Genomic DNA, 25,476 nt, shown 5'->3' on the forward strand with positions numbered 1-25,476 from the left:
GCAAGGTGCTCCCTGGACTGGAAACAAGCATCCTAGGACCAATTTTGGGGTATCACCCCTCATCAGCCAGGTTAGCTTGACGTGAGCAAAAGAACAATAGATTTAACCCAGATCTCTTGACTGGGGGTGAATGTATGATCTATTCTGCATTCCATCCATCATTTGTTTGCGTAGCACTTTTCGCCCTAAGTGGGATTGGTGTGCCCAGAAGTTGGTCCCTTGCTCACTGTGCCACTGGATTCAAGATAGCCTGGCTGATGAGGGGTAATACCCCGAAACCGGTCCCAGACTGCTTGTTTACGGTCCAGTGAGGAACTGGCTTGGCAATAACAATTTACACATTGCCTTTAAGTTAAGCCTGATTGCTTTTGTGCCAAGCTACCAGAGGGTTAAGCACAAGTTAATTTAGTGGTTCACCCTGACAAGGATTGTGGTTGTTGGTCACACCCCCTTTCAACCAAAAACTCATATTCTCATATTGGTGTTCAGTGGTGTGTATCAGGACTTATGTTTGTGCAGTACTATACAGTGATTTGTGTAACACAAAAAACCCATATAAATAATTTGATACCAGAGTTGACCTTTTTGAAACAAAATAAGCAAGGCTGCGGTGCAAGGTCTTGTGTCATCATCGAGGATCTCGTCGCTGAGGGCTGATGATGTGAACTCCGAGATCAAGGATGCATCTCGCAGTCAGGTCTACGACTCAGTTCCGAGAAGCTGGGAGGCAGTCTGTCGTTGTTGAGGCTGCCCTTAATGAGTGATATGAAGGCCTGAGCGGAGTATATGTCATGCAGCTGCAGTTCCGATGAAGTGACAGCTGGTATGGGATACCGGTCTTTGCAACGGATCAGATCTATGCAGCAGCTGCGCTGGTTCTACTCAGGGTTCTATGGCACAGCAGAGTAGATGGGCAGGTCTCACTAGATCTACAGAGGCCGTCAGACCACCTTAGGCCCACTTCCAAGGGTCCAGGACTGGGGTGGCGCCACTTCCAGATGCTGGGTGCAGGGTTGTTGGAGTCTTCTGTCCCTGAGGCTCAAGTCAGACTTTTTAAATACACTGCACCCCGCCCTTTGGGCTGTCCAGGGCATACCCTAGGGGTGACATATGTATTAAAAAGGAAGGTCTGAGGCTGGCAAAAGACATATTTTGCTAGTTCGAAATGGCCATTGAAAACTGCTCACAGGCTGAAATGGCAGCCTGAGACATGTTTAATGAGGTACATAAGTGGGTAAATGTAGTGCTACTATACTAGGGACGTATAAGTAAATGAAATATGCCAGCTGGGGATAAGTCAAATGATACAATGTTTTAAGGAGTGACCACATGCACTTTAGGACTGGTCAGCAATGTTAACGTGGTGCACAAAGTCCCACCGTTAGCAAAAACTAGATCAGCAATAAATGGAGGATGAATGCAAAATGTTTGGGGAAGACCACTCTAAGGTTGACAGTTATAACACCCAGTATGAGGTGGAATATAACACCAAACAGCCACTAGCATGAGGTGAGTGAGAAAAGCTCCTCTAGACAGAACCAGAGTCTAGACCATGTATAATAGAAACCGTATCACTGGGTTAAGCAAGCAGGCTGTGGTGTCAAGCCAGACCTAAAAACACATGTATACGAATACCTGCAGGGTGCAACTCCTATACGCTAGAAAATGGATGTGAAATTTAATACAAACAAGCTGCCATCAAACACCAGAAGAAAACAGGATGCTACATGCTATTGTGAACTTTTAACCTGAGCTATTAGTGTTTACTGACTTAATCTCCTGCTTCTGGCTAGGATTTAAATAGTTAAGCCAAGCTTGCACCTGAGAGGATAGTTTGACATCTGGTTTACCCAGAGCAGTACACTAGCCAGGTGTGTAGAGTAACTCAGACCCAGGGGCAGGGCATTCTGCCCCATGGCCCTGGTATCAATGGGGTAGGGTGGGGAGGTGACCAGAGAAAAGGTCATAGTTATACCCCAGATGCCCATAGACCTCACTCTGGGGAGTGTGCTGACCCCGGTGTCAGATGAGCTAATAGGGTTGGGTGCCCTGGAAGCTCAGATTACAGAGGTCCAGATGGTGAGGCAGGGGAGGAAGGACACGCCCCTGACCCCTTTTCGGCCACAGGTACAGATCCTGAGCTTAGTGGCCAGTCTCAGGCTACCACCCCTTGATTGGTGTGAAGGAGAGTGGAAGAAGGGTGCCTAACACCTGAGGCTGAAACCTCAGAGGTCAGAGATCCCTGGATGGCCTGGCTCTTGACACTGACAGCTGTCAATGGCCTATGTTGGTTGCTGTCCTATGAGCAGAGTTTTCATAGGTTTGTGGACAGAAGTCTGATCCAAACGGTGGAATGGGCCATATCGCTTTGTTGGCCATGATGGTACTGTCTGCCTGCTGGGATGCATCTGTGAACAAGTTCAGTTAGGTGCTGCACAGATGGGGTCCACAGGTGAGGAAAATAATTCCCTATGGGTCAGTTCAGTTGCTCAGGAGAGTGTAAACAGAGGAATCCAACTGAATTCAGAGGGGCATTGAACTGGCACGGGTTTCTGCAGTTGAGGGCCATTGTTCATGTTCTTTCTGCTAAGCCGGGAAGCCTATCTAGGTATTGATTAGTCTCCCCTGACTTTTGGCTGGTCGTGGGAATCCATGTTGGACTTGGCCCTCCCTGCAGGGTCACCCTCAAACATTTTACCTTCACTATTTTTGCTGAATTCATTTTTGTTGGCCCCACGACTCTGTGCACCTTACCATTGCTATCCAGTGCTAAAGTCCCTTTAAACATAGCAAAATTAACTCACACCCTTCCGGCATATGTTTTTTTTACTTATAACTCCTTTGCAGAGTGGTATAACATATATCCAGGGCCTGTAAATTAACTACTATTGGTGGGCCTTAAGCTCTTACTATGCCTCCAACTTAAGTAGCCCCTTCAGACCTGTTGCAGGCCTGCTATTGCAGCCTGAATGCAGTTTTAAACTACAAAATCGACTTGGCAATATAAACCTTTTAGCAAGCCTTAAATTCCCTTATTATTAAAAATTTGTCATCCCCAAGGTAAGTCTTAAGGAGCCTAGAGGGGAGGGTGCATTGTCCTAAAAAGGTTGTATATGTAATTTTGAGCTTTGCATGTCCTGGTAGTGAAAAATTCCTACATTTGTTTTTCTCTACTGTGAGGCCTCTCTGTCCCATAGGATAGCATTGAGTTGCATATTATATTTAATATGTGACAACTTTTGATTGGGAACAGGTAAGCATTTCATCTTGGGTGTCTGAGAAATTGTAATGAAACATTTTCTTTAATGGTAAAGTCAGATTTTTAGTAAAATTTTGAGAGTGGCACTTTTAAGAAAGTTGGTAATTTCCTGCCCTAAACTGTTTGCTGCCAACAGCCTCTGTCAGGATCCCTAATGTGAGTTCCAAAACGAAGCGCAAGGAATTAAGTTCAATGGGCGCTTCAGTCTTGAATGGGTTTCAATGGTCGAGTTTGTGGCATGCCCGCATTTCCAAGATGGCCGCGCAGACGCTGAGGTCGGCGGTCTAGTTGCTAACAGATCTAGAGAGAGGCGATGTGACGCGCGCGCGCCTGAGGTAGTGCGCACTTCACCAAGATTTTTCCTCAGAGAAGACGTGTTCGAGAGAGTCCCCAGTTCAGAAGAGAATACCTAGTCAAAGAAGTTTTCCAGAGTGACCCAAGAGAGTTGTGTCGATACTTACCGAAGAGAACAGAAAAAGCCGCAGAGTCCGTAGAGGCTACTTACTGAGAGAGAGTTCAGAGTTTTCCTCTTCGCTACAGGAAACAAGACACGAATTCTGCAGCACCTGAAGAGAAGACAGAAGAAAGCTAAGTGAATTATTGATAGATTATCTAAGGTCACATAAAATGATAAGTAGTGTTTGGTGACGCGATAAGTAAAGACTTACCAGGGACAACAGAGATCAGCATACCGAGTCCTAAACAGAAAAGAAGAAAATTATAGTATTTACTGAAGAGGTTACTAAGGGAAAAAATAATTAAGGACAATAAGAACTGTTAACAAAGAAATTAAGGAGTAAGACTTACCTGACCCATAACAATTCACAGAACCATAGGAGAGGAACCAACTGGAGAAGTTTATGCACAAAGAATCAACTAGAAGACAACAGTTATTAGTATAGCTAGAAGCAATAAAGAAAGAAGAGAAACTGCGAGAAGAAAGATTGATGGTAGGTCAAAAGAGGAGTTGAAAGATATTAAGACTACAAGATAAATAGGTATAAATAAAAAAGAATATATGTTTTACAGATAAATAGTGACATCAATAACAAGAAAGAAGAAAAAGACAGATTTGAACAAGAAGAGAGGCACAGAGTTCAGGATACTGGGTAGGTAGGAAACACCATTACAAAAGAGAAGAAAAGAGACAGAGTAGAGTAGAGGAGGAATAATAATTTAATGTTGTGTGTTTAGTTACCTCAGGAAATCTTCAGTAGCAGAGAGATAGCTGAAGAAGAATTCCAGATAGGAAAACCAGAAGGTCCAGAACCAGTCTCTTCTCTCGTTTGTTATTTTATCCAATTCCCCCTTCCCCCTTGCTGATCAGTTAGAGCCAAAGATATATCTTGGGGCTGAGTGATTAGTAGTGGGAGTCGGGAAGCTAGCAGCTTCTGTTCCTGTGCAAGACAGCGGCAACCAGCGGGAAGCTGAAGGTGAGCCTTGACAGCCTCTCTGGGTCACATGACGGGGTGTAGTTAGCAGTTGGACTGTGTTTATTCCTCCTAGACAGCCAAACAATCGTGGTTAGGTATGCCTGAAAGGGCCATCAACTTTCAGGATGGAAGGGGCGGTGGAGCTGGGCACAGGCTAACTTGCAACTGACTAGCCTGGGCTCTACCTTCACACAAAGGGCTTGACACCACTGCATTGCTTATGGAGCCAGCTTGGAGCCAGGACGGTGGAGTCACAAAACTTTGTGGATTTCAAAGGGAATCCTTTAGAAACTCCTTCAATGAGGGCACCATGTATAAACATAGGACCTTCAGACCCTTTGGCTCACTTTCTGAACCTGCAGAGGGACTCTCAGATGATTGCTTGCTTTTGTGGTCTGCTGTGCACTACACAAGGCTGGATTGTGTCACCTGGAAGGACTGCTTTGCTGCCTGGAGTATGCTTTGAGCCCTCAGAGACCTACCCCGCTGCTTGAGCCCTGCTTCATCACCTGAACCCAGGACTGCCAGAGAGACTTCAAGGGCTAGTTTTTTGGCCTCCTGTTCAGTTCCTCAGAGACAGAAACGGCTCCCACCATCCTGAACCTGCACCTGGACCAATCCTGTGTGAGTCCCGAACTCCCAATTGGTGCCCTCCAGTCCTGGACCCTTGGTTGTGCCATTAGAGGTGCCCAGATAGCCAAAAACGAAAACTTGGGACTTGGCTATTTTGGCTAAAAACGTCTCTGAGAACCAGGGGCAGACCGGGACCAACCTGCTCTTCTATTTACCTTAGGTGCATTGCTGGTTAATTTGGTGAATTCTGTGGTTCACCCTGATGTTAATTGTGGCTGTTGTCTGAGCAGCAGAGACCCCCGTCAAACAACAACCCATTTTTTCACAATCTCTTATGCAAATGATGTCCTGAAGATATTCAATAGAGTCCCATTGATTGTTCCTGTCTGCATGTTTAACAATGTTTCTGATTTTTCTAGCTCCATCAAAATGCCAAGGACCTGATGTTGGATTGCATAGGAACCAAGCAGCTCATACATAGGATTAGTGTTGTACACCCAAAGGTAGGCATAATTTATATCATCCTGATTTAATGCAAACACCCATTGTGCTAATCATAAAAATGGCATATTTGAAAGTGTCTCAGATTATAATGCGAAACTATTTTAAAATCTTGCACTAAGGATATCAGATCACCTTAAATATCAACAAGAATATCCCTTTTCTAACGTTTCATGGGGTATTACTTGATATTAGTTTTAGTCTCCTTTTTCAAGGGAGAATATGTATTTAAACCTGATTTGACAGCTTCGATTTTTTTGCTAGACTATTATGTTAACAAGCCTTAAAGATACAGAAATCCTTCAACGAACTGGGACTTGATGCTCTCCCAGTAGATATATTGTAACATGATTGGTAGCCAGGCAAACTTCTACCAGCAAGCATAGCCAGAGGAGTTTGTTAGCTCGTAGAATTCCTGTATGTTGGAAGGACACATCTCCACCATAAGATTACAAGCCGATTTCTCTGATGAGCACAGTTGTAATATTTTTGAGAAGTTAATTCTAAACCAAGGCCAAACCTGGATTCATGTGCATAACATCTCAATTTATCAGACATATTCTAAAATTTGCTATGGAACAACTGAACAATGCTTTAGACTATATTCAACATCTATGAAATATATGTATCTGAAAATAGGCTCTTTCTTACTGTATTCTTGGTCTTGGAAACCACTTTTTAGGGGTGTTTTTTGGTTTTATTGCAACTTAAACAATCAGCATCATCACTACATGCAACGGGTATATCGGTTCGTTCAGCATTATAAAACTACAGTAATCCTGTACTGGGTTCTGGCCAGCATTATACAGAGCTGCAGAATCCATCCTTTCCTTCAGTCCCAATCACAGCCATCCTGCGGAGAACGTATCGTTAATTCACACCTATTGGAGAATACCGACAAATACGGGGGTGTCACCCTATGTGTAGGAGATGTCAGGTGTCATCTTGCCTGGAGTGTGGAGAAAATTTATCTGAGCTGTTGGTTTGTGCCTGGGCTAAGCAAGAAAGCAGCAGTGCCCATATGTCACAGGGCCTGGATTTAGCAGGTACTGTGGAGACGTAGAGCTCAGAATTGGTATTGCAAGTCACAACCTATCTGAGCCATGCCTCCTTAATGGGTGGCGGACCTTTCATCCATTGGAAGGCCACTTCCCTCTTATCTGATAATAAGAGCAGCGCCACCAGGTATCTTGTTGGCTTTGGTAGTTTTCCAGCTTATCCCATCACGGAGATGTCTGGAAGTTGGGTTACCTGTTATCTGACGATTTGGGCGTTTTCTGACAGCACATCCGCCCAGTAAGAAGCAGTGTCATTCCACTCCCTCACTTGGTGACTGCGACGGCAGGTGTGTGACTTGGTGACGCCAAATTGTATAACTTCGCAGGGGTGTAATACAGTCTGTGTGAGAACTTAAACTGAAAGAGTTTATTTTTATAATTCATGGTGATTATTTCCAACTGGGCTCAGCAATATGTCTATTTATGGGTGTCCCACAAGTCACCCAGGCCGTCCTACCATTGTATCATTGCTGGAATCTGGCCCGGTGGGTGTGCATTCAGTGTGAGTTTATAAATGTGCAAGACCCACCCATCCAGACGTGAGTGTCAAGTTAAGGAGGTGCGTAAGGGGTGGGGGGAGGGACTCCTTCTGTTCGTATGGAAACTCCAGGAGTTAAGCCTTGAACGTGCATCGAAATCTTTGATATATGAAATTGTTTAGCAGGGTCGTGGGCGCTCTGTTGCTGTATTGGTCAGCTGCTAGAAAAGTTGTACTATGAAACAAGTGCCACAATATTGTGCTTGCAATGTGAGTAGATATCCAACGCTTCATTCGTTATAGGTATCACCGGGTTGTCAATGGCTGGGACCTTAAGGGAATACAATATGGCGTTTCCTGGCGCACTACTAGGTTTATGCCACGTGGTTGCAGTCTCTGGCACGGCGACCTATCGAAAATAAGCTTGGCTAAATTTGCACAAGTGCCTGAACCTCCTAACTTGTAAGAGAGTTAAGACTCAGTCGTAATCTCTATTCATAATGTAGAATGGTTTCAGGTGTATGTTGCAACCCACTGTATCTCCCAACACCACAGGGATAAGATGTTTCAGGTAAAATTACAGTTTCCCTTTTGTCTTATAGAGCCAGGGTATAAATGTGGTGCTCGAAAGGACCCCTTTCAGTGTAAAGAAATGCGTACATTCAACACAAGACTTTAATACCAATTAAGACATAGTTATATTTTACTAACATGATTTATTTAACAAGCTCGACAGAAGAGTGTGTGCTGCGATCACTAGACAGATTAAGCCCACATATAATATTGAGGCAATGGGGAATGTATAACAAATGAAAGTTTTGACCGTATTGGGGAATTGCTCCTTCTCTAGGTCTACCCTAGACTCCCTAGATCACTCGGCTAGGCAAATCTGCTTTCTAATTTCACATATCCCCATTCACTACTATTAGGCCTGTGTGTTATCGTTTGCCATTCTAAAATGCTATTATCATTTCTGACTCGTTGGGAGTGACATTATCCATACCTCATGCCAAGTGCTGCCAGGCCCGGGATTCACGCCAGCATCTTCAAGCACTTCAGGAGTGTGAAAATGTGAAGGGCGGGCTTGAACTGCCCCTTTCCGTGCTCGGTGCTGATCTCCCTCTCCTGTAAAGGGAGGGCTCAGCTTCACTCAGCCTGGCAGCCTGGTTGATCCGATCGCCTGCGCATTTGTTTCTCAGTCTCACACCTCTGCTGGGAACGATGGAGTTTTCTCTCGCTCTAACTTAGATTCTGACCAGTTTTATGTAGAGAATCTGACCAGACCGTATCTCATCATACCAGCCCAGAACGCACTGCCTTGACCCATGAACTGGACTAATCTTGGAATTTGCCGTCACACTGTTTGGACACCACCAATATTATTTTGACACCTTGTCATACATCTTGTCTGTACATCTCAAAATCATAACAATCTACGCATTTTGCTTATCTATATTGAGCAAATCCTCATCTTGCAATTGAATTGAGGACATTATTCTAATTAAAATATATAACCTGGCATGCGGGGATCCCATGCCGACATTTCCCTGGTATCTGAAAGGAATTTTCGACATTGTATCACCTACACACCGAAATATAGATAAAAACAATCCCAACAATATGGTATATTTGGAGAATATCTGTTTGAGATGCAAAGCATCATGCATACAAAATGGAGGAGTTAAATAGATCATGTAACACCTCCGCTATGTTCAGAAAGTCCCTGGAATATAAAAAAACTGCAATATATATATCAACCACCAATCCTGCTTCCTCTTCAGAAACAGGTCCGACACAGCTGGGGTCTCATATCAGCAGGGCTTTATTTTCACCATACAGCATAAAATTGCAGCATGTAGAGCATGAGTCTTGCGCCTGGGACGCGTCTCGGCGATTGCCTTCTGTCATTGTTAGCAAAATTCGCGGGGGTTTACATATATCCTTCACGAGGGAGTCTCATTGGAGAAGCGTTGTAGGCATAGAAAGAGGACTTGAAAGTTCATGAGGTGAGTACCTTCCCTCTTTCTCTCCTTCGTTGGGCCCCGATATATGCCGATCCTGCCAGTCAAAGTTCGCCGACACCAAACATATGTGGGCTAAGTAAATACCTCGCCCAAGCCTCTGATAAAGCTGCGACATCGTCGTCTCTGTGAAGTGCCAGCTCATTTCTCCCATGCAGGATTCTTGGTGAAAATATCTTGCTGTTAGCTGGCCCCTTTAGCGGTAATCCGCTGCTTTCTCCCCAATGTCCAAGAAAGTTCAGGCCGTGGAGGCGCCGCGTTATGCTTGCCAGCATCACTCCAAAAGTTTGTCGGCAAACACGGAGCTCCTAATCGAGAGGTGTGTCGGAAATGCGGAGCCGACCTCCGCACTACACATCAACCACCAATCCTGCTTCCTCTTCAGAAACAGGTCCGACACAGCTGGGGTCTCAAATCAGCAGGGCTTTATTTTCACCATACAGCATAAAATTCCAGCATGTAGAGCATGAGTCTTGCGCCTGGGACGCGTTTCGGCGATTGCCTTCTTCCTGCCAGTACTGCGCTCGACTGTCATTGTTTGCAAAATTCGCGGGGGTTTACATATATCCTTCACGAGGGCGCATCTCCATGACCGGTATCTCCCCATCTGATCGGCGCCCCACCAATCTGGTCACCCCCCCTACCCAGCCTACCAAGAGCAATACCACCATCAGAGTTCTTTATCTAAACACCCGCTCCTTGGTTAAACATCACGCCGACATCTTCATCCTTCTATCCAACAAGAAACCGGACGTCCTCCTGCTCACTGAAACTTGGCTGACTGCGGACTCGCTTCCTGACATTCTGGCGGCCCTCCCCCCAGACTATTACATCCTCCGCGCCGATCGGCCAGGAAACCGCCCTGGGGGCGGGGTAGCGGCCATAATCTCCAAACGCCTTAACTTCATCTCTACTCCATCCATCTCACTCCTGGGAGTAGATAACCTTATCTTCAGCCTAAGAACGGATAGCGGGGCCTTAACTCTCCTTATTCTTTATCGCCCCCCCCAACCGATGCCTTCCTTCGCGGCCACCCTGACCGATCAGTTGATCAACCTTCTCACTTCTCACCCCAGATTCGCCCTTTTCGGCGACCTTAATTATTGGTTTAATGACATCAACGCTGGGCCCCACGCCTTGGAGGTCTTCGAGGCTCTCACTAGCCTCAACCTGTCTCAACAAATCACCTCGCCTACACATATTAAGGGCCACATTCTAGACCAAATATGGACCCAAAACCTAACTCTTTCTCCCCCCTCCATCTCACCCTGTACTTGGTCAGACCACCACTTAATAGATACCACCCTTACGATCAGTGGCAATCTCCCCACCCCACCGATGGCCGGTGGTCTATCTCGCAAATGGAACGCCTATGACTCCGAAGGATTTCTTGCGACTCTCTGTGACACCCGCCCTGCCCTCGTTTCGCGAACCAACATTGACAAATTAGAAAGTGACATATGCTTCTGGCTGCAGTCAGCCAGTGACCAATTTTCCCCCTTAATCAAATTTCCCCCGACCAGACACCACAACTCCCACCGTTGTTTCTCGGACGACCTCAAAAAACTTAAACCGAAGGTACGTCAGCTAGAAAGGGCATGGAGACGCAACTACTCCGAACCAGCCAGATCACAATACACCTCAGCCCGCAGAGACTACAAAATCGCAATACTTTCAGCCAAATCAACCCACGTTTCTGACCGAATCCCTTCTTCGGACAACAAATCTAAAGAAATTTTTAAAATCATGAACGAACTGACATCTGACGACAGAACCCTCCCAGGCCAAACCCCCACCCAAGAAACTTGTGACGCTCTCAACCTCTTCTTCGTTGAAAAAATTAATAAAATCAAGGCATCGATCTCCACCGTCCCTCAGATCACCACTCCGGAAACTCCCCTTAACAACCCTTCCGCCTTCACCGAATTCCCCCCCATCAACCCTATTTCCCTAGTACAGCTTGCGTCCCGGATAAAATCAGGTTCCCCGAACGATGGCTGCCCACCCTCAGTCCTACGAAGTGTATGTCATTCCTTACCTGAATGCATCCTACCTCTCCTGAATGGCTCGCTCAGCACAGGTACTGTTCCCAGATCCTTCAAAGAGGCCATCCTAGTCCCGCTACTTAAAAAACCTGGCGCGGACTCAGCGGAACTCTCCAACTATCGCCCCATATCGCTTCTGCCCTATTTCTCAAAACTTCTCGAAGCACATGTCACTAGATGCCTCTCTAACTTTATTGAGACCTCTTGCTACCTGGAGCCTAATCAGGCCGGCTTCAGGCCTTCATTTTCTACTGAAACCGTCATCTTAGCTGTTCTCGACACGCTGAGGAGAAATGCCGACTCAGGGACCCCCAGGCCCTCGTTCTCCTGGACCTTTCGGCCGCGTTCGACACGGTTGACCATAACATCTTGCTCAACCGTGTCGAACAGGCTAGCATCCAGGACCCTGCCCTCAGCCCTCAGCTGGATCCGGTCTTTCTTGTCTGGTAGAACCCAAGCTGTCCGGCTGGGCCCCTACACAGCACCCATGACCCCCACAACCTGCGGAGTTCCCCAGGGCTCCTCCCTGTCACCTTTACTGTTCAATCTATACCTTCGGCCCTTACTCCACTCACTCCGTAACTGGGACATCACAGTTTATAACTATGCCGACGATCTGCAGATCATCTTTCCCCTCAACTCCCCCAATGCGATAGATAACTTTCACTCCGTTATGCTCCACATCCAAGATTGGATGAATTCCAACCAATTGAAGCTGAACCCCGGGAAAACCGAGCTTCTTCTCCCGGGCTCCAGCCCCTCTTTCTGGGGAACCCAGTTCTGGCCCACTGAACTGGGCCTCCCACCGACCCCTTCGATCTCTGTAAAAAGTCTCGGCGTGACTATCGAAGCCGAACTCTCTCTCCGACCTCATGTCGGCTCCGTGATTTCATCCTGTTCCTTCCAACTCAGAAAGATCCGGAAGGTCAGTCACCTGCTCCCCCCACTTGCTCTGATTCAAGTAATCATATCTCTTGTGCTCTCCCGCTTGGACTTTTCCAACTGCATCTACTACGGACTTCCCAAAACCCTTCTCCACCGCCTTCAGGTGGTCCAAAACCAGGCAGCTTGTATCATCTTCAAATCTCCAAAATGGCAATCTGCCAAACCTCTGATGCATAAACTACATTGGCTGCCCATAGAACAGAGGGTGGCCTTCAAGTTGGGCTGCCTCACGTTCAAAGCCATCCACTGCCCCAGCCCTGCTTTCCTGACTTCCCTCATCACTCCCTACTGTCCAAATCGCAATCTTCGCTCTGCTCATCTTAAATCACTTGTCATACCCAAAACCAGAACCAACAAATTCGGCGAACGAAGGTTCGCCCTTTTGGCACCGAAGTTCTGGAACTCCCTTCCCCTGATCATCAAATCGAGCAGCTCCCTCTTTCTTTTTAGGAAGCTGCTCAAAACCTCTCTCTTTCCCCCACCCTGCTAACCCTGCATTAACCCCAGATTGTGTATCACCTTTGTCCTATAGTGCCAGGAAACCCATGGTGTCAGTGCGCTCTACAAATTTCATTTAAAAAAAACAAAAAACGAGGGAGTCTCATTGGAGAAGCGTTGTAGGCATAGAAAGAGGACTTGAAAGTTCATGAGGTGAGTACCTTCCCTCTTTCTCTGTATGAATCAACAAACCAGTCCTTGGCGGGGGGAGCACCTTCCAGCTGTTGCTCGCAGCGAGAAAAGGGCCAGTTCTCTCTGCAATATTTTTCACAAAATGAAAAAGAAACGCAGCACTCTCCTTGCCTTTTTCAACTATTTAATTAGACCATTCCTCTCCTCCTCCTAACCGTTTCGAACAAGTTCTTGGTCACGGTAGTATACACAGTCCTTCATCGCTTTCCAATATTTATACTAAGTCACCATTGTGCCCGTAATGAAGCATTATGGGACTAGTAGTTTGCATTGCACATCAATTCCTTATTTATAATACTCGTTACTTGTTTGATGCCTCAGGGCTACCTTATGTGCTCTCCACATCAGTGATATGACATTCTGAATGCTATAAATGACCAATTCTCATTTTCTAGTCACATGATTAGTCCCTATTTTAGGAAACAGATGTTACTTTCGTTCACATTGAATGACACTGATCAGTTCATTTGTCATGCAGTTTTCCTGTTTCCCAGTCGACCATTAATATTAGGGACGATAGGATGTGTATTATTTTTACATTTGATCATGTGATTACATTGCGACTGAGTGTCACTGATTATATCGGCTGAGTGCCTTTGTGTCATTGCAAGCTAATCGTAAGCCAACATTCCACTCAAAGGTATGCCACATAGAACAGCCACTTTAAATCAAAACACGAAAATTGATTACACCACTGTTGCAAATCTTAAGGATTATCAGGCTATATTCTTAATCATATGGGTTGTGAGCCATTTTTACGCTTGTTTACTTTTTGACATTCGCAAAAATATCTTCTCCTTCACAGTTATTGTTATTCTCTTGTTATTCTTTAAAGAGTAATTCTTTTACAGTTACATTACAGATGCACATACATTTCTTCATCCCCATTGAGCCCAAGAGGTATTTTGGTTGTAAACCTTATTATGAGTTTGGATTCCAAACGTCCCAACTTCAAAGTTCGATTGCCTCCTCTCTCATGAGGAGGTACAGTCACCAGGCCTGAGTACCTCATGTCTTGCCAAGTTTTATCTTCATGTATGCCCATGTGCTTGGCAACTGCATATGTCATATCACGATTTTGTGTGGCTCTTATATGTTCAAGTATGCGCTTTTTGAGTGGGCATATGGTGCTCTCTATGGGCCATATTCACAAGGAACTATCGCCGACTTAACAGCACTTTATCGCAGCCAAAGTTGCGATAAACTTATCGCCCCGACCACAAGCTGGTGTTAACAGCACCAGTTTACCCGCGATAGCAGCCGCAAAAAACATCGCCGCGGATGACCCCTGCAACTATCGCTAATGAGATGCAGAGTAGGTGTTCCCGTGCCAAAAGCCGCAACAACGCAACTCCACAACATTCACAACGAACAGCAGAACTGCGATAAGAACACAAACAGGCGATAAGGCGCGTTATCAGCAGGAAAATAACACCTGCTCTGACCTGGTTCTAAGTTGGACTGCAGACTGCACCACAAAAGGGAGCACAGCCCACAGCCACATCGGAAGGGCAGCAGATGCCATGGAGCCACTGGTCATGCGGCCCGGACACCCAAGAGGGCCACAACACCCACCGCCACCACCCCAGTACCACAAACCCCACACGAAACACCCCCCCAGAGCACCACAGAGGCAGCGCAGACAAAGACAGTGGACCCCAAGGAAATGCACCAGCCTCACAGACCCAACACCTGACAATGTCATTGCCCACTACAGGCCCAAAAGGACAACCATCCTACACATCCTGACCAACAACGCCCAACAGGCCGACGGCACAGCCCACAGCCACATCGGAAGGGCAGCAGATGCCATGGAGCCACTGGTCATGCGGCCCGGACACCCAAGCGGGCCACAACACCCACCGCCACCACCCCAGTACCACAAACCCCACACGAAACACCCCCCCCAGAGCACCACAGAGGCAGCGCAGACAAAGACAGTGGACCCCAAGGAAATGCACCAGCCTCACAGACCCAACACCTTACAATGTCATTGCCCACTACAGGCCCAAAAGGACAACCATCCTACACATACTGACCAACAACGCCCAACAGGCCGCCGGCACCAACACAGCCGACAACCAACATCCCACCCCACACAAAGCTGCTGGCTGTGCTGCACCTGTTGGCCCCTGGTACCCCCCCAACCAACACCCGCCACAGTCAGAGGAGTCACACAGCCAGCCATATCCAAGTCCCTCACACCTGACCTGTTCAACACCATCAGCCTGTCACCCCAGTCCCTATACGTCCAACACAATGTGCAGGATCCGCTGGACACCAAGCAAGGACCATATGCCATAGCTGGATGCACGCACGTGTCTGGGGCAATCCACAGCACACATGTCATACCTGTGCCCTCTGCCGACACAGCACACAATCACCGTAACAGAAAGCACACGTCTCACAGCAATGTGCAGACAACAACCGAACACCGTGGAACCTCCACCAATCATGCCTCCAAATACCCAGCCAGTGTGCATGATTCCCTCATCCTCCAACAGTCTATCATCAACCAGCGCTTACAGGATGGCACCAATGGGAATGCACTTCCCATTGTCAAGTACCAAATGAACACCCCACAGACCTCAACTCCACAACCATGCAACTCACAACCCTGGCAATGCACATGTCACAATATCACATATAACATTAAAAACAACATGCCCACCTACCAGACATGATAGAACTACTCACAATGTTAACCTGGGCAAGCCGTGAACATGAGCCATCCACGGCATGGCACCTCAGCCACGCAATAGCCGAATGTGTGGAGAGGTGGCAACCAGGCATGTGTGCAGGAGGCAGGAGAACGATGATTGGGAAAGTACACAATGCCAAGAGTGGCGGCGATGTACTGACAAGACCCCAGTATGCAGAACACACCCATATCCATGGCGCCATACACCGTTGGTGTATGGAGTGTAGTGGACAGTGGACACAACCATGTCACCCCAGCCAGTGGGGGAGTATGCATAAATGGTGCCTGTTACGTCCCCCCGTAAGCGCGAGTGGAGTGGGATGGCCCGGCGTACGCCAGGCCAGCGAAGGGGTGCGAATAAAAAGCACGTAGCCCTTGGCGTGGTCCTCTTCCGAAATTCCCAACGACCCTGCCAGGGCGGCGCCTCTCACCCCACCACGAGGCCGGCGCCTTCCTTGTGAGCGGAGTTGCCTGTGATACCGTGCGCCTGCCGTACCCCAGCCCGCTGGACCCTAACCCGTCAGGCCTGCCCCTGCGCAGCCAGGCCATACTGCCCACCTTCCGATACCGGCGTGTGTCAAAGAGGGCCCACCACGTGCCGGCGCAAGCTCCAAGCCCGATGCCCGTGACCTTGGCAGCCTCCTCAGATCATCACGGCCTCCACGACACAGGCCCGCATCAACTTCTTTCCCATTGAAGTACTCTACTGCTGCTACACTAGGGACAAGTAGGTCACACATTTGCAACTGAGTCTTGATTACACCATGGCGGGGAACATCATTTAAGGCAGAGTTTATGTCACTATACTCCCTTTGATGTGGTGGCACCAAGTCTGTGCATAGCATTTCAACCACACGTGTCTGTGGGACTACGCGGACAACTGCCCTCGGCCTACGCTGCGCACGAGTAGGTCACAGAATTGGAAGTGGACATAGATTATTCAAAGGCAGAATACATGTCATCGCACGCAAGGCAAGGCGTAAGAGGATGACGCGTTGCAGTCCGGAGGGAATAGGATCATCGTTACGGAGGTGATCGAACACTACCGACAACTGCCCTGGTGTCACTAACTCTGTGAATCGCGAGCCAACGACACGTGGCTGTGGGCCCCTGCAGAGCAATGGCTCTGGACTGCACTGCGGACAAGTAGGTCACACATGTGGGACTGAGACATGATTAATTTATGGCACATTCTATGCCATTGTACACGCATCATCGCAGACTGCATCCCCTTTCAGCACTGGTGCCACTGACTCTGCGCCCCATGATCCATGTACACTCCGTTTGAACTTTGGTGGCGTGTGAGACTATGTGCTAGGTGTTGTCATCATCATCATGTAGCCGATACTGATTTGTTGTCAAGTAGGTGTCTGTAGCATTCATCTAATACATATTGCCTGTGTCTGCTTGGTTCTGCCCTCTGCCTCAGGCCCTGGAAGAACATCTTCCACTGTCCCCTGAAACACTCCGTGTCATTCACCTTGGACATCGACGATGACCCGCTCAGCTCTTGTGTCTCTATCACACTGCACCATAAGTCACCGTCCCGTGGCAGTGTGCCTGTGCCGGCCGCAATGCATCCGGGGCAACTAACTCTGTGAACCACACCTCATGGACCTGTTTTGATTGAGTCCTGTGCTGTGGACAGCTCACGCAACAATGTTACCTCATGCAGTGTGGAAGACCTGAGACTATGATGAGGAAGATGTGTCAAGTGTGCGGATGGGAGAAGACACAGACAATGGGAGGGCAGGAGGCAACAACCCCAAGGCAGGAATGCAGACTGGAGGTGGAAGTCAAGCTACACATCCGGATCTATTACTGGGTATAGCGCTGTGGACTGCGGCCGCAACTGTCACCTCAGGCAGTGTGGGAGACCTGGTACGTTAATGAGGAAGTTGATGCAGGTGTAACACAGCCCACTGCATCTGCATCAGGACTTACCCGAAGGGACCCAATCGTAGCAATTTCTTCACATGAGCGCGCTTATCTCTAGTGCCCCTAACTCAGTGCACTGCAACTCACGGAACCTCCTGACTGAATATTGGGTGACCTCAGTCCTTGCTCCGGCTCCTTCCATGTTGCTCTGCAATTGAAACTGTTATGCTGGTGTTTTCTGTTTTCATTGCACTGGTGTCCACTGTTGAAGTTGTTGCCAGCACCAAGCACTCCGTGTGGTCTGGCTTATACTCACCCCACACACATCCAGCACAGCCGTCACTGTACATGTGGCCCTGCCAATAAAGGGGACCGGGCGCACGTGCTCGTAGCCAGTTCAACATGATATATGCGTGTGTCCCTGTGGTCTTGTTGTATGCACATGTGGCCCTGGGCCCTATGACATTACATTGTGCTGTGTACAGCAGACGCAGACATGTCACCGCAGGCAGCTGGTTAGAACTTGGACGTCTAGCTTTGTCGTCACCCACTCAATTCGTAAGGGGAGTGGACTGTGCCATCGTACGCAGAGCCAACTTGGGTGTCTGACTGATATGTGTGTGCCCCTGGGCGTGGTTCTGTACTGGGAATGTGCATCTGCATGTGTCTCTATGGCAGTGTGGGTCTCCTTTGTGGGGTGTAGGTGGTCCCTGAAGGGTATTGGACACACACGTATGTGTTACTAGTTGGCCTTCCATGGGTTCGGACCACACCCACACCTGTTGGGCCACCTCCTTTTGGCGTTCTGACATCTGGCATTGGGGTGCCATGTGTGGGTCGGTGAAGTGTTTTGAGCCTGCCGTGTTTGCGGGTGCCCCATGCTGTGTGGTCTGTTGCAGGGGCTGGGTTCTCTGCTTAGTAGCTTGTCTGCCCTGGTCCTGGTGGTGGGTTGCGTGGGATGTTGATGAGCTGTTGTAGGGCGTTGGTGTCGAAGGTGTGGTGTTAGTCTCCGTCATCACTGATGGCTTGTCTGGTCTGACCTGCTGGAGGTGTTGTTTGTCCCTCTGCAGTGTGAAGGGGAGATGCATGCTGACATTGTGTTGACATTTAATTTGGCGCATTGTTATAGTAGACATGCAGACTGTGTGACAATATACCCTGTAACTGTTTGGGTAGTGCTTGCCATTTGGTTTGGGACAGTGGACATTTGGACTACATGACTGATGTGAGATTGTACCCGTACATATGCATCTCATAGTTCCCTGCTCTGACCAATGTGATTGGCCTGTTTCTGCGCATGGGCGGGCCCAGTTGTATCCCCTGTTCTGCTGTGTCGGTGTTGCACTTTGTACCTCATTGTCATGGGATATGCTGTGATTGCTATGTGTGTGCTGCAGTGTGCCACGGGGATGGGGGACAAGTCCCTGTGTCAATTTGGTTGAGCAGTGTACTACACCTCGTTGTGCATGTGTGCCATTGTGTCCATCTCCCACCATCCCCCAGTCCCTGTTGGATCCTCACCCTGTTGTTGTTGTGTCAGGTCCTCTCGAGCTGTGTCTGTACTCCCGCCTCCTTGCACCGTCTCCACACTGATGACTGGCCTCCGTTTCCTCCAGCTCCTCCTGTGGCGCAGGACTCCCACCTCCTGTCGCCGTTGCTGCCTTCCTGTTGACAGTGGCTTTGGGACTGGTTTAGGTTTTCTGGTCAGGCCAGCGCCTCTTGGCGCCTTCCATTGTCCTCCTCACACACCAGCTGCATTCCAGGTAGTCTGATTGTGGGACAGTTGCTTGTATGTGTTCTGTCACCTCCGTGACGCTGGTCTTATTTTTCTTGCGGACTGCACCCCATCTTCCTCTTCTCCTTGGCCTTACCCGGTCACGTTGTTCCTTGCTGGTGGTCTGTGGGACTTGTGGGGTTCGCGTTGGCCTCTGCGCTGGGTCAGGTTGCATCCATGTTGCTACGCACTTTGGATTCTTTCTGGTGTGTAGTTTTTGTAGCTTTTATAGTGCATTCTCCCGCCAGACGCGTGGGATTTGCAGGCGTGCGGCTGGTTTTTATGGATTTCTGTATCGCGATTGGCCTCATCGCAGGATTTTTGGCGTTAATGTGTCGCATTTTTGCAGCGTGCCATTTTTAACGCGGTCTGTTGACGCTTTATCTGGTGACTATCGCATGGTACCGCCTTGTTGTGAATTCCACGTTAACACGGGGTTATTTTCCTGCGATGGGCTGCGATGTTGAGAGTTGCGTTAAGGTACTCTTGCGGTAGTTATCACACGTTCTTGTGAATATGCCCCTCTATGTATCTTTTGCCATAGAAACATTCAATTAGATACACTACATATGTGGAATCACATGTAATTGTTTCTTTGATGTCAAACAGTTTCCCTCTTGGATCCTTGATGGATTTTCGATTTTTTCCAATCTCACATGCTTTGCAAGTGTTGCACTTGCAGAATCCTTTCTGTCCTTTTTGTAACCATGTTTCTGGTCTCTTCATTTCAAAATTGCTGTTCACTAGTGTATCCGATAGTGACGGTGCTTTTCTATAAGATATCAGGGGGCGATTTAATATTTTTGTCCCAATGTCTGGATCTTTTTTCAGTACATTCCAGTATTTGGTTAGAATTTTTTGAATTCAGAAGCTCTCTTTGCTGTAAGCTAAAATTAATTGTGGTATATTTTCTGGATTGCGAGCTTCCATGTTGTCTTTCCTTTTTCTGTTGTCCATCAAGGTCTGAGCTCTTGTTTTTTGTCTTTCCTTCTCTTCCCCTTTTGGATATCACTATGTTTGTATCCTCTTCTGAGAAGCGTGTTTTAGTTTCTCCATATTTTTTTTCCATTTCTTTGGGTTCTGAACAGTTCCTCTTCATTCTTATGAATTCCCTGTAGAGGATGCTTTTCTTGAGGTTTTCTTGAGCGACTGGGGGTGGAATCTCGATCCATGAAGCATTATTCCAATTTCATGATTGATTGAAGTATATAATGACACAACATCGATTGTCACAAGTAAATAGTCTGGTTGCCACTGTGTTTCCATTAATATTTTTAGCAAATCTCCCGTATCCTTGATATACTACCGTGACCAAGAACTTGCTGTTCGAAACGCGTAAGAGGAGGAGAGGAATGGTCTAATTAAATAGTTGAAAAAGCCAAGGAGAGTGCCGCGTTTATTTTTCATTTTGTGAAAAAATATAAATATATATATATATATATTTATATATATATATATAGTTTCACACATGTTATAGTTAGCTGGACATTTCACTCGTGAAAAACCATTGAAATTCCCCCGTTATAGTTAGTGCAGGCAACTATAACTCACGCGACCGCAATCCTCTGCTGATGACGTCAGATATTACATCACTGTATTTAGACACTTATTTACCCATGTCTTCTTCCATTAATCTTTAGCTATACATATATTACAAATATTTATTTTTCAGAAAGACACATATGTCATCAGTGATGTAATATCTGACGTCATCAGCAGAGGATTGCGGTCGCGTGAGTTATAGTTGCCTGCACTCACTATAACGGGGGAATTTCAATGGTTTTTCACGAGTGAAATGTCCAGCTAACTATAACATGTGTGAAACCTATGGTTTTTTAAGTGAATTTGCAAGGTTTTTTAAATGATAATTCCTAACTATAACGTGTGTGAAACCTATGGTTTTTTCAGTGAATTTGTACGGTTTTTTAAATGCTAAGTTATGTTTTTTTTGCGCGCGCTGTGGGTGCGCGGTGCGCTTCGCGCGCCCACTTTACGCAGTTCGCGGAATTTTTCCTTTTCTACCTTACGCACACGCTACGCGTACACTGCGATTTTTTGCAAAAAAATTAAAGGAAATTTTGGCCCATGGGGGTCCTTCTGGGACCCCCTGACAAAGGCTAGGGGGTCAGGAACTGTCCACCCTGCCCCCTTTTCACGTTCTCCACCTTTGTTTTTCACCCCCTCAGACTGCGAGAGACAAAATGGCGGCCGACACTTCCTGGTTTCGACCGATTCGAATGTTTACTAAGATCTAACAACCAATCAGAATCGCGCTCGCGCACGGCAGCGTGCGCGTACGGTACGTTTTACCGTACGCGCACGGGGCGCGCTTATAGATAGATATATATATTTAAATGCTATTTTCTCAGGAACTACTGAACAGATTTACACCAGACCTGCAAAAGGCACATCCCTGACCTAAGGACTACCTCTCTGCCAAATTTCAAGTAATTCTGTTCAGCCGTTCGGGCTGTAGCTTGGACTAAAGGTCCTATGGAAAAATGCATGGGGAAAACGCGTTTTGGGACCCCCCCTTTTTCTCAGCCCCCGCTTGACGAATCACCCCGAGACTTTCAGGGTAGGAGCGGAGCGGAGCGCCCCACCTATTTTGAAAATTTCGCGAGGATTCGTCAATCGGCGCCAAAGTTATTCCAAATAGAATGTTGCGGATTTCCTATGGAAACACGGTCCTAACTATAACTATCTACTGGCGACCGCCAGTAGATAATATATATATATATATATATATATATATATATATATATATATATATATATCCATCAAGTAATGTTCCCCAGGCGTGGCTGAATCCTTTTAGCCTCAGACCCAGAAATCACAGACACGGACCAGTTCCTTTGTGCAAATTTATTCGCTTGTTCGCAGAATTGTCGCCATAACGTTTCGGCTCCCCTAGAGCCTTGTTCACATGACAACATATACAACCAAATTACTTCCTTAAATAGGTAGACAGGAACTCTGCACGTGATATGGTTCAACATAAACATGGAAAACAGACTTTTACAGACGGAGGTTTCAAGGGCTGCATAATTGGTACATTTTTCCTAACGCGCATTTGTAATTGCCCGGAGGTTTACCAAAGTCAACATTAACATGATGAGATACTATAATGGCAGAATGCCTACCGAAAAATTAGCAAATAGTAAATTATTATGCTTCATTTTCAAATAGCTTGCTCAATTATGCTGCAACCCACTCGTAATGCATTGTTAGCAATAGAGTGTTTAGTATTCATTCTACATTGTCAGTGAATGCTGATATGGCTCAATAAATCCTATACTTGCTTAAAAACCTTATAGAGTCTGTATCATTCATGAATCACGGGATAAATCCCCATATGTTCCTTGTGAAGTCTGTGTCATTAAAACTCACGGGATGAATCCCCATATGTTCTATGTTAAGTCGTTCTTACCCTATTATAGACTGCAGATCCCTGCAGTATACGAAAGTGAGGAAATGTATACAGTGCAAAAAGTGCCAATAAATAAACACATCATCAAATAATTTAACACTACATCATACTACACATAATTTCATTCCCATAAAAATATATATGTAAATGCAGATGTTAAAAGCATCGATAATATTGAATTTTGAAAATGCAAGAAATGTGAAAGGTATATCAGAGACCAACTAACTGATCCCAGTCACCAATCTCAGTTGGATATACAAATAATTGTCGTACTCCGTATCCTTTGCAGTAGCAACTATAGGGTTGAAAGCACCTTGTAGCTGAGTGTGACAGGGTCCTTCCATCCCACTAAGAAAAAACATTATTTTGTACCTACGTATCTGAGGACCACCCCTATGTGCATACATAGAGGTGATTTATCACCACTTGTATTTAACATACCTCATCAGGTTGATACTAATCAATTCAATTTGGCGCTGTTCTTTGTGGGGTAAGGTGATGTAAGGAACTGGATAATAACACCTAACCATGTTAAGGAGAGTAGGATGTGTATTGTCTGGCCTTAGTGAAAAGTTATCAGATTAGAAATGTAAACAGTATGACTGATAATAGATGTACTGATGGTAAAACAATAAATAAGTACAATAAGGTTAAAATTGTTTTCCCACAACAATAAAACCATTAGTAAAATCCATTGTCTAAAAGGCTAGAAATAGGTAAATAAAACCACATAAACAAAGCATCGTTTTTACATCCTACATACCATTAATAGTTGGTAAAACTATTGAGAAGTGTGCCCCTAATATAAAATTGTATGTAAGTCCTCAGTGACATTAAGCCCTCCTGGAGATTTGGAGTCTAGTTGGAGTATATATTTTGTTTCCAACCGCCTTAACTTCGCTTCCCTGTTACCACCTCGTCTACTAGCTGGTACTGCATCAATAACATAGAAGGACAAGTCTTTACTATTACTGCGGTGTACATCCTTAAAATGGCGGGCCACTGGGTAAGTATTGTCCTGGTTAACAATAGCCCTAAGGTGCTGTAGGATACGTTTATGTACCTCTAATTTGGTACTGCCTACATATCTGAGTGCACATGGGCATTGGAGCACATAGACAGCGTATTCCGTGTTACATGTTAAAAGCTTCTCAATACGGTGTTTCTTGTCACTAAAACCATCACTATATTGTTTGGTATTAACCCCATGTGTACACGCTTTGCAAGTTTTACATTTTAAAAAAAACCCATTCGTTTGAAGCCAACTAGTCTTTTCCATGATTTCAGGATTGGTATCAACTATATGGTCTTTCATTGAGGGTGCCCTGCTAAAAGTTACAGTGGCTTTTCGTGGTAGGGTGGGACCCAGAATGGGGTCACTCAGTAGGATGGGCCAATTTCGATTAAAAATACGATACAGTTCACTGTGTTGTTTATTAAATCCTGTTATAATTCTGAAATCGTTCGTTTGTTTCAGAGTTAATTGGATTACTGTATCACTGGTAATCGTTTGATCATATTTTTTGAGTAAATCACTTCTGGGTTTAATTCGGGATTTACTTACGGCCCTATCAATGATCTTTTCTGAGTAGCCCCGTTGTAAGAATCTAATTTTGCTAGCTGCTTGAGCTTCCTCTAGATCAATCTCATTACTGCAGACCCTGCGAAGTCGTAGCATCTCACCGTATGGTATACTGGTGATCAGGTGCAGTGGATGAGCACTAGTTGCATGTAGTATAGTGTTACCCGCCGTTTCTTTTCTGAAAAGTTTTGTTTCGATGGCACCATTGGAGATATATACCTCCGTGTCCAAAAATGTAACACTAGTCTGGCTCATGCTAACTGTAAAACTGAGATTGAGGTTATTGTTGTTGATGGACCTAACAAATTCCTCAGCTGTTTCCTTACTGCCACCCCATACCACAAACAGATCGTCTATGTAACGATACCACGCAATAACAAGGGAGTCCATTATATCACAGTATTGAGTCCTGAGGACCAGCTCCTCCCAAGCTCCCATGTGCAAACATGCGTAGCTTGGAGAGAAGCTGGCCCCATGGCTACTCCCTGCAGTTGACGGTAAACCAAATTGTTAAACATAAACACATTGTTGTGGAGGCATATTTTTAACATTTCCATTAGCATAGCTGTATGGTCTATGAATTGTTCCTCCCTTTTGGATAGATAATGTTCAATTGCTGCCATGCCATCCTGATGTACTATGCTGGTATACAATGATGAAACATCTAGCGCAAGCATCCAATATCCATCCTTCCATTTGATCCTCTGCAGTTTGAAAAGGAAATCACCAGTATCCTAGACGTACGATTCAAGTGCTTTTACAGATCCCTGTAAAAAATAATCAATATACACAGATGTCTTTTCCAGGAGACCCCTCTGGCAGAAATGATCGGCCTCCCAGGGGGATTGGCCATGTCTTTATGCACTTTTGGGATAAAGTATATGAATGGAACTTGGGGATGATCCGTCTTTAGAAATGTGTATTCATCATTGGTTAACATGGATTTGTTTTTCCATTTTAAAAGTTTCTTGTGATATTCAACTTGCATAGTTTTGAGAATAGACATAGTGCTGCTTTCGTAGTGCTGTCTATTATTTAGCTGAGAGTAGGCCTCCTTGTCATATAGCGATCTGGGCATAAGTACAATGTTGCCTCCCTTGTCACTGCC

At 46.2% G+C, this 25,476-nt stretch overlaps 1 protein-coding gene across 1 annotated transcript in view; it reads left to right on the plus strand.

The window, feature by feature from the left end:
* Positions 1-25,476, plus strand: part of TOP6BL (TOP6B like initiator of meiotic double strand breaks) — a 2,412,394-nt gene that overhangs the window by 784,355 nt on the left and 1,602,563 nt on the right. Inside the window, exon 5 of the mRNA XM_085627714.1 lies at positions 5,685-5,768. Coding sequence (XP_085483840.1) covers positions 5,685-5,768 — 84 coding nt within the window. The remainder of the gene's footprint in view (positions 1-5,684; positions 5,769-25,476) is intronic.

Source organism: Triturus cristatus, chromosome 9 (assembly GCF_964204655.1).
Source record: "Triturus cristatus chromosome 9, aTriCri1.1, whole genome shotgun sequence".
Classification (NCBI taxonomy): domain Eukaryota; kingdom Metazoa; phylum Chordata; class Amphibia; order Caudata; family Salamandridae; genus Triturus; species Triturus cristatus.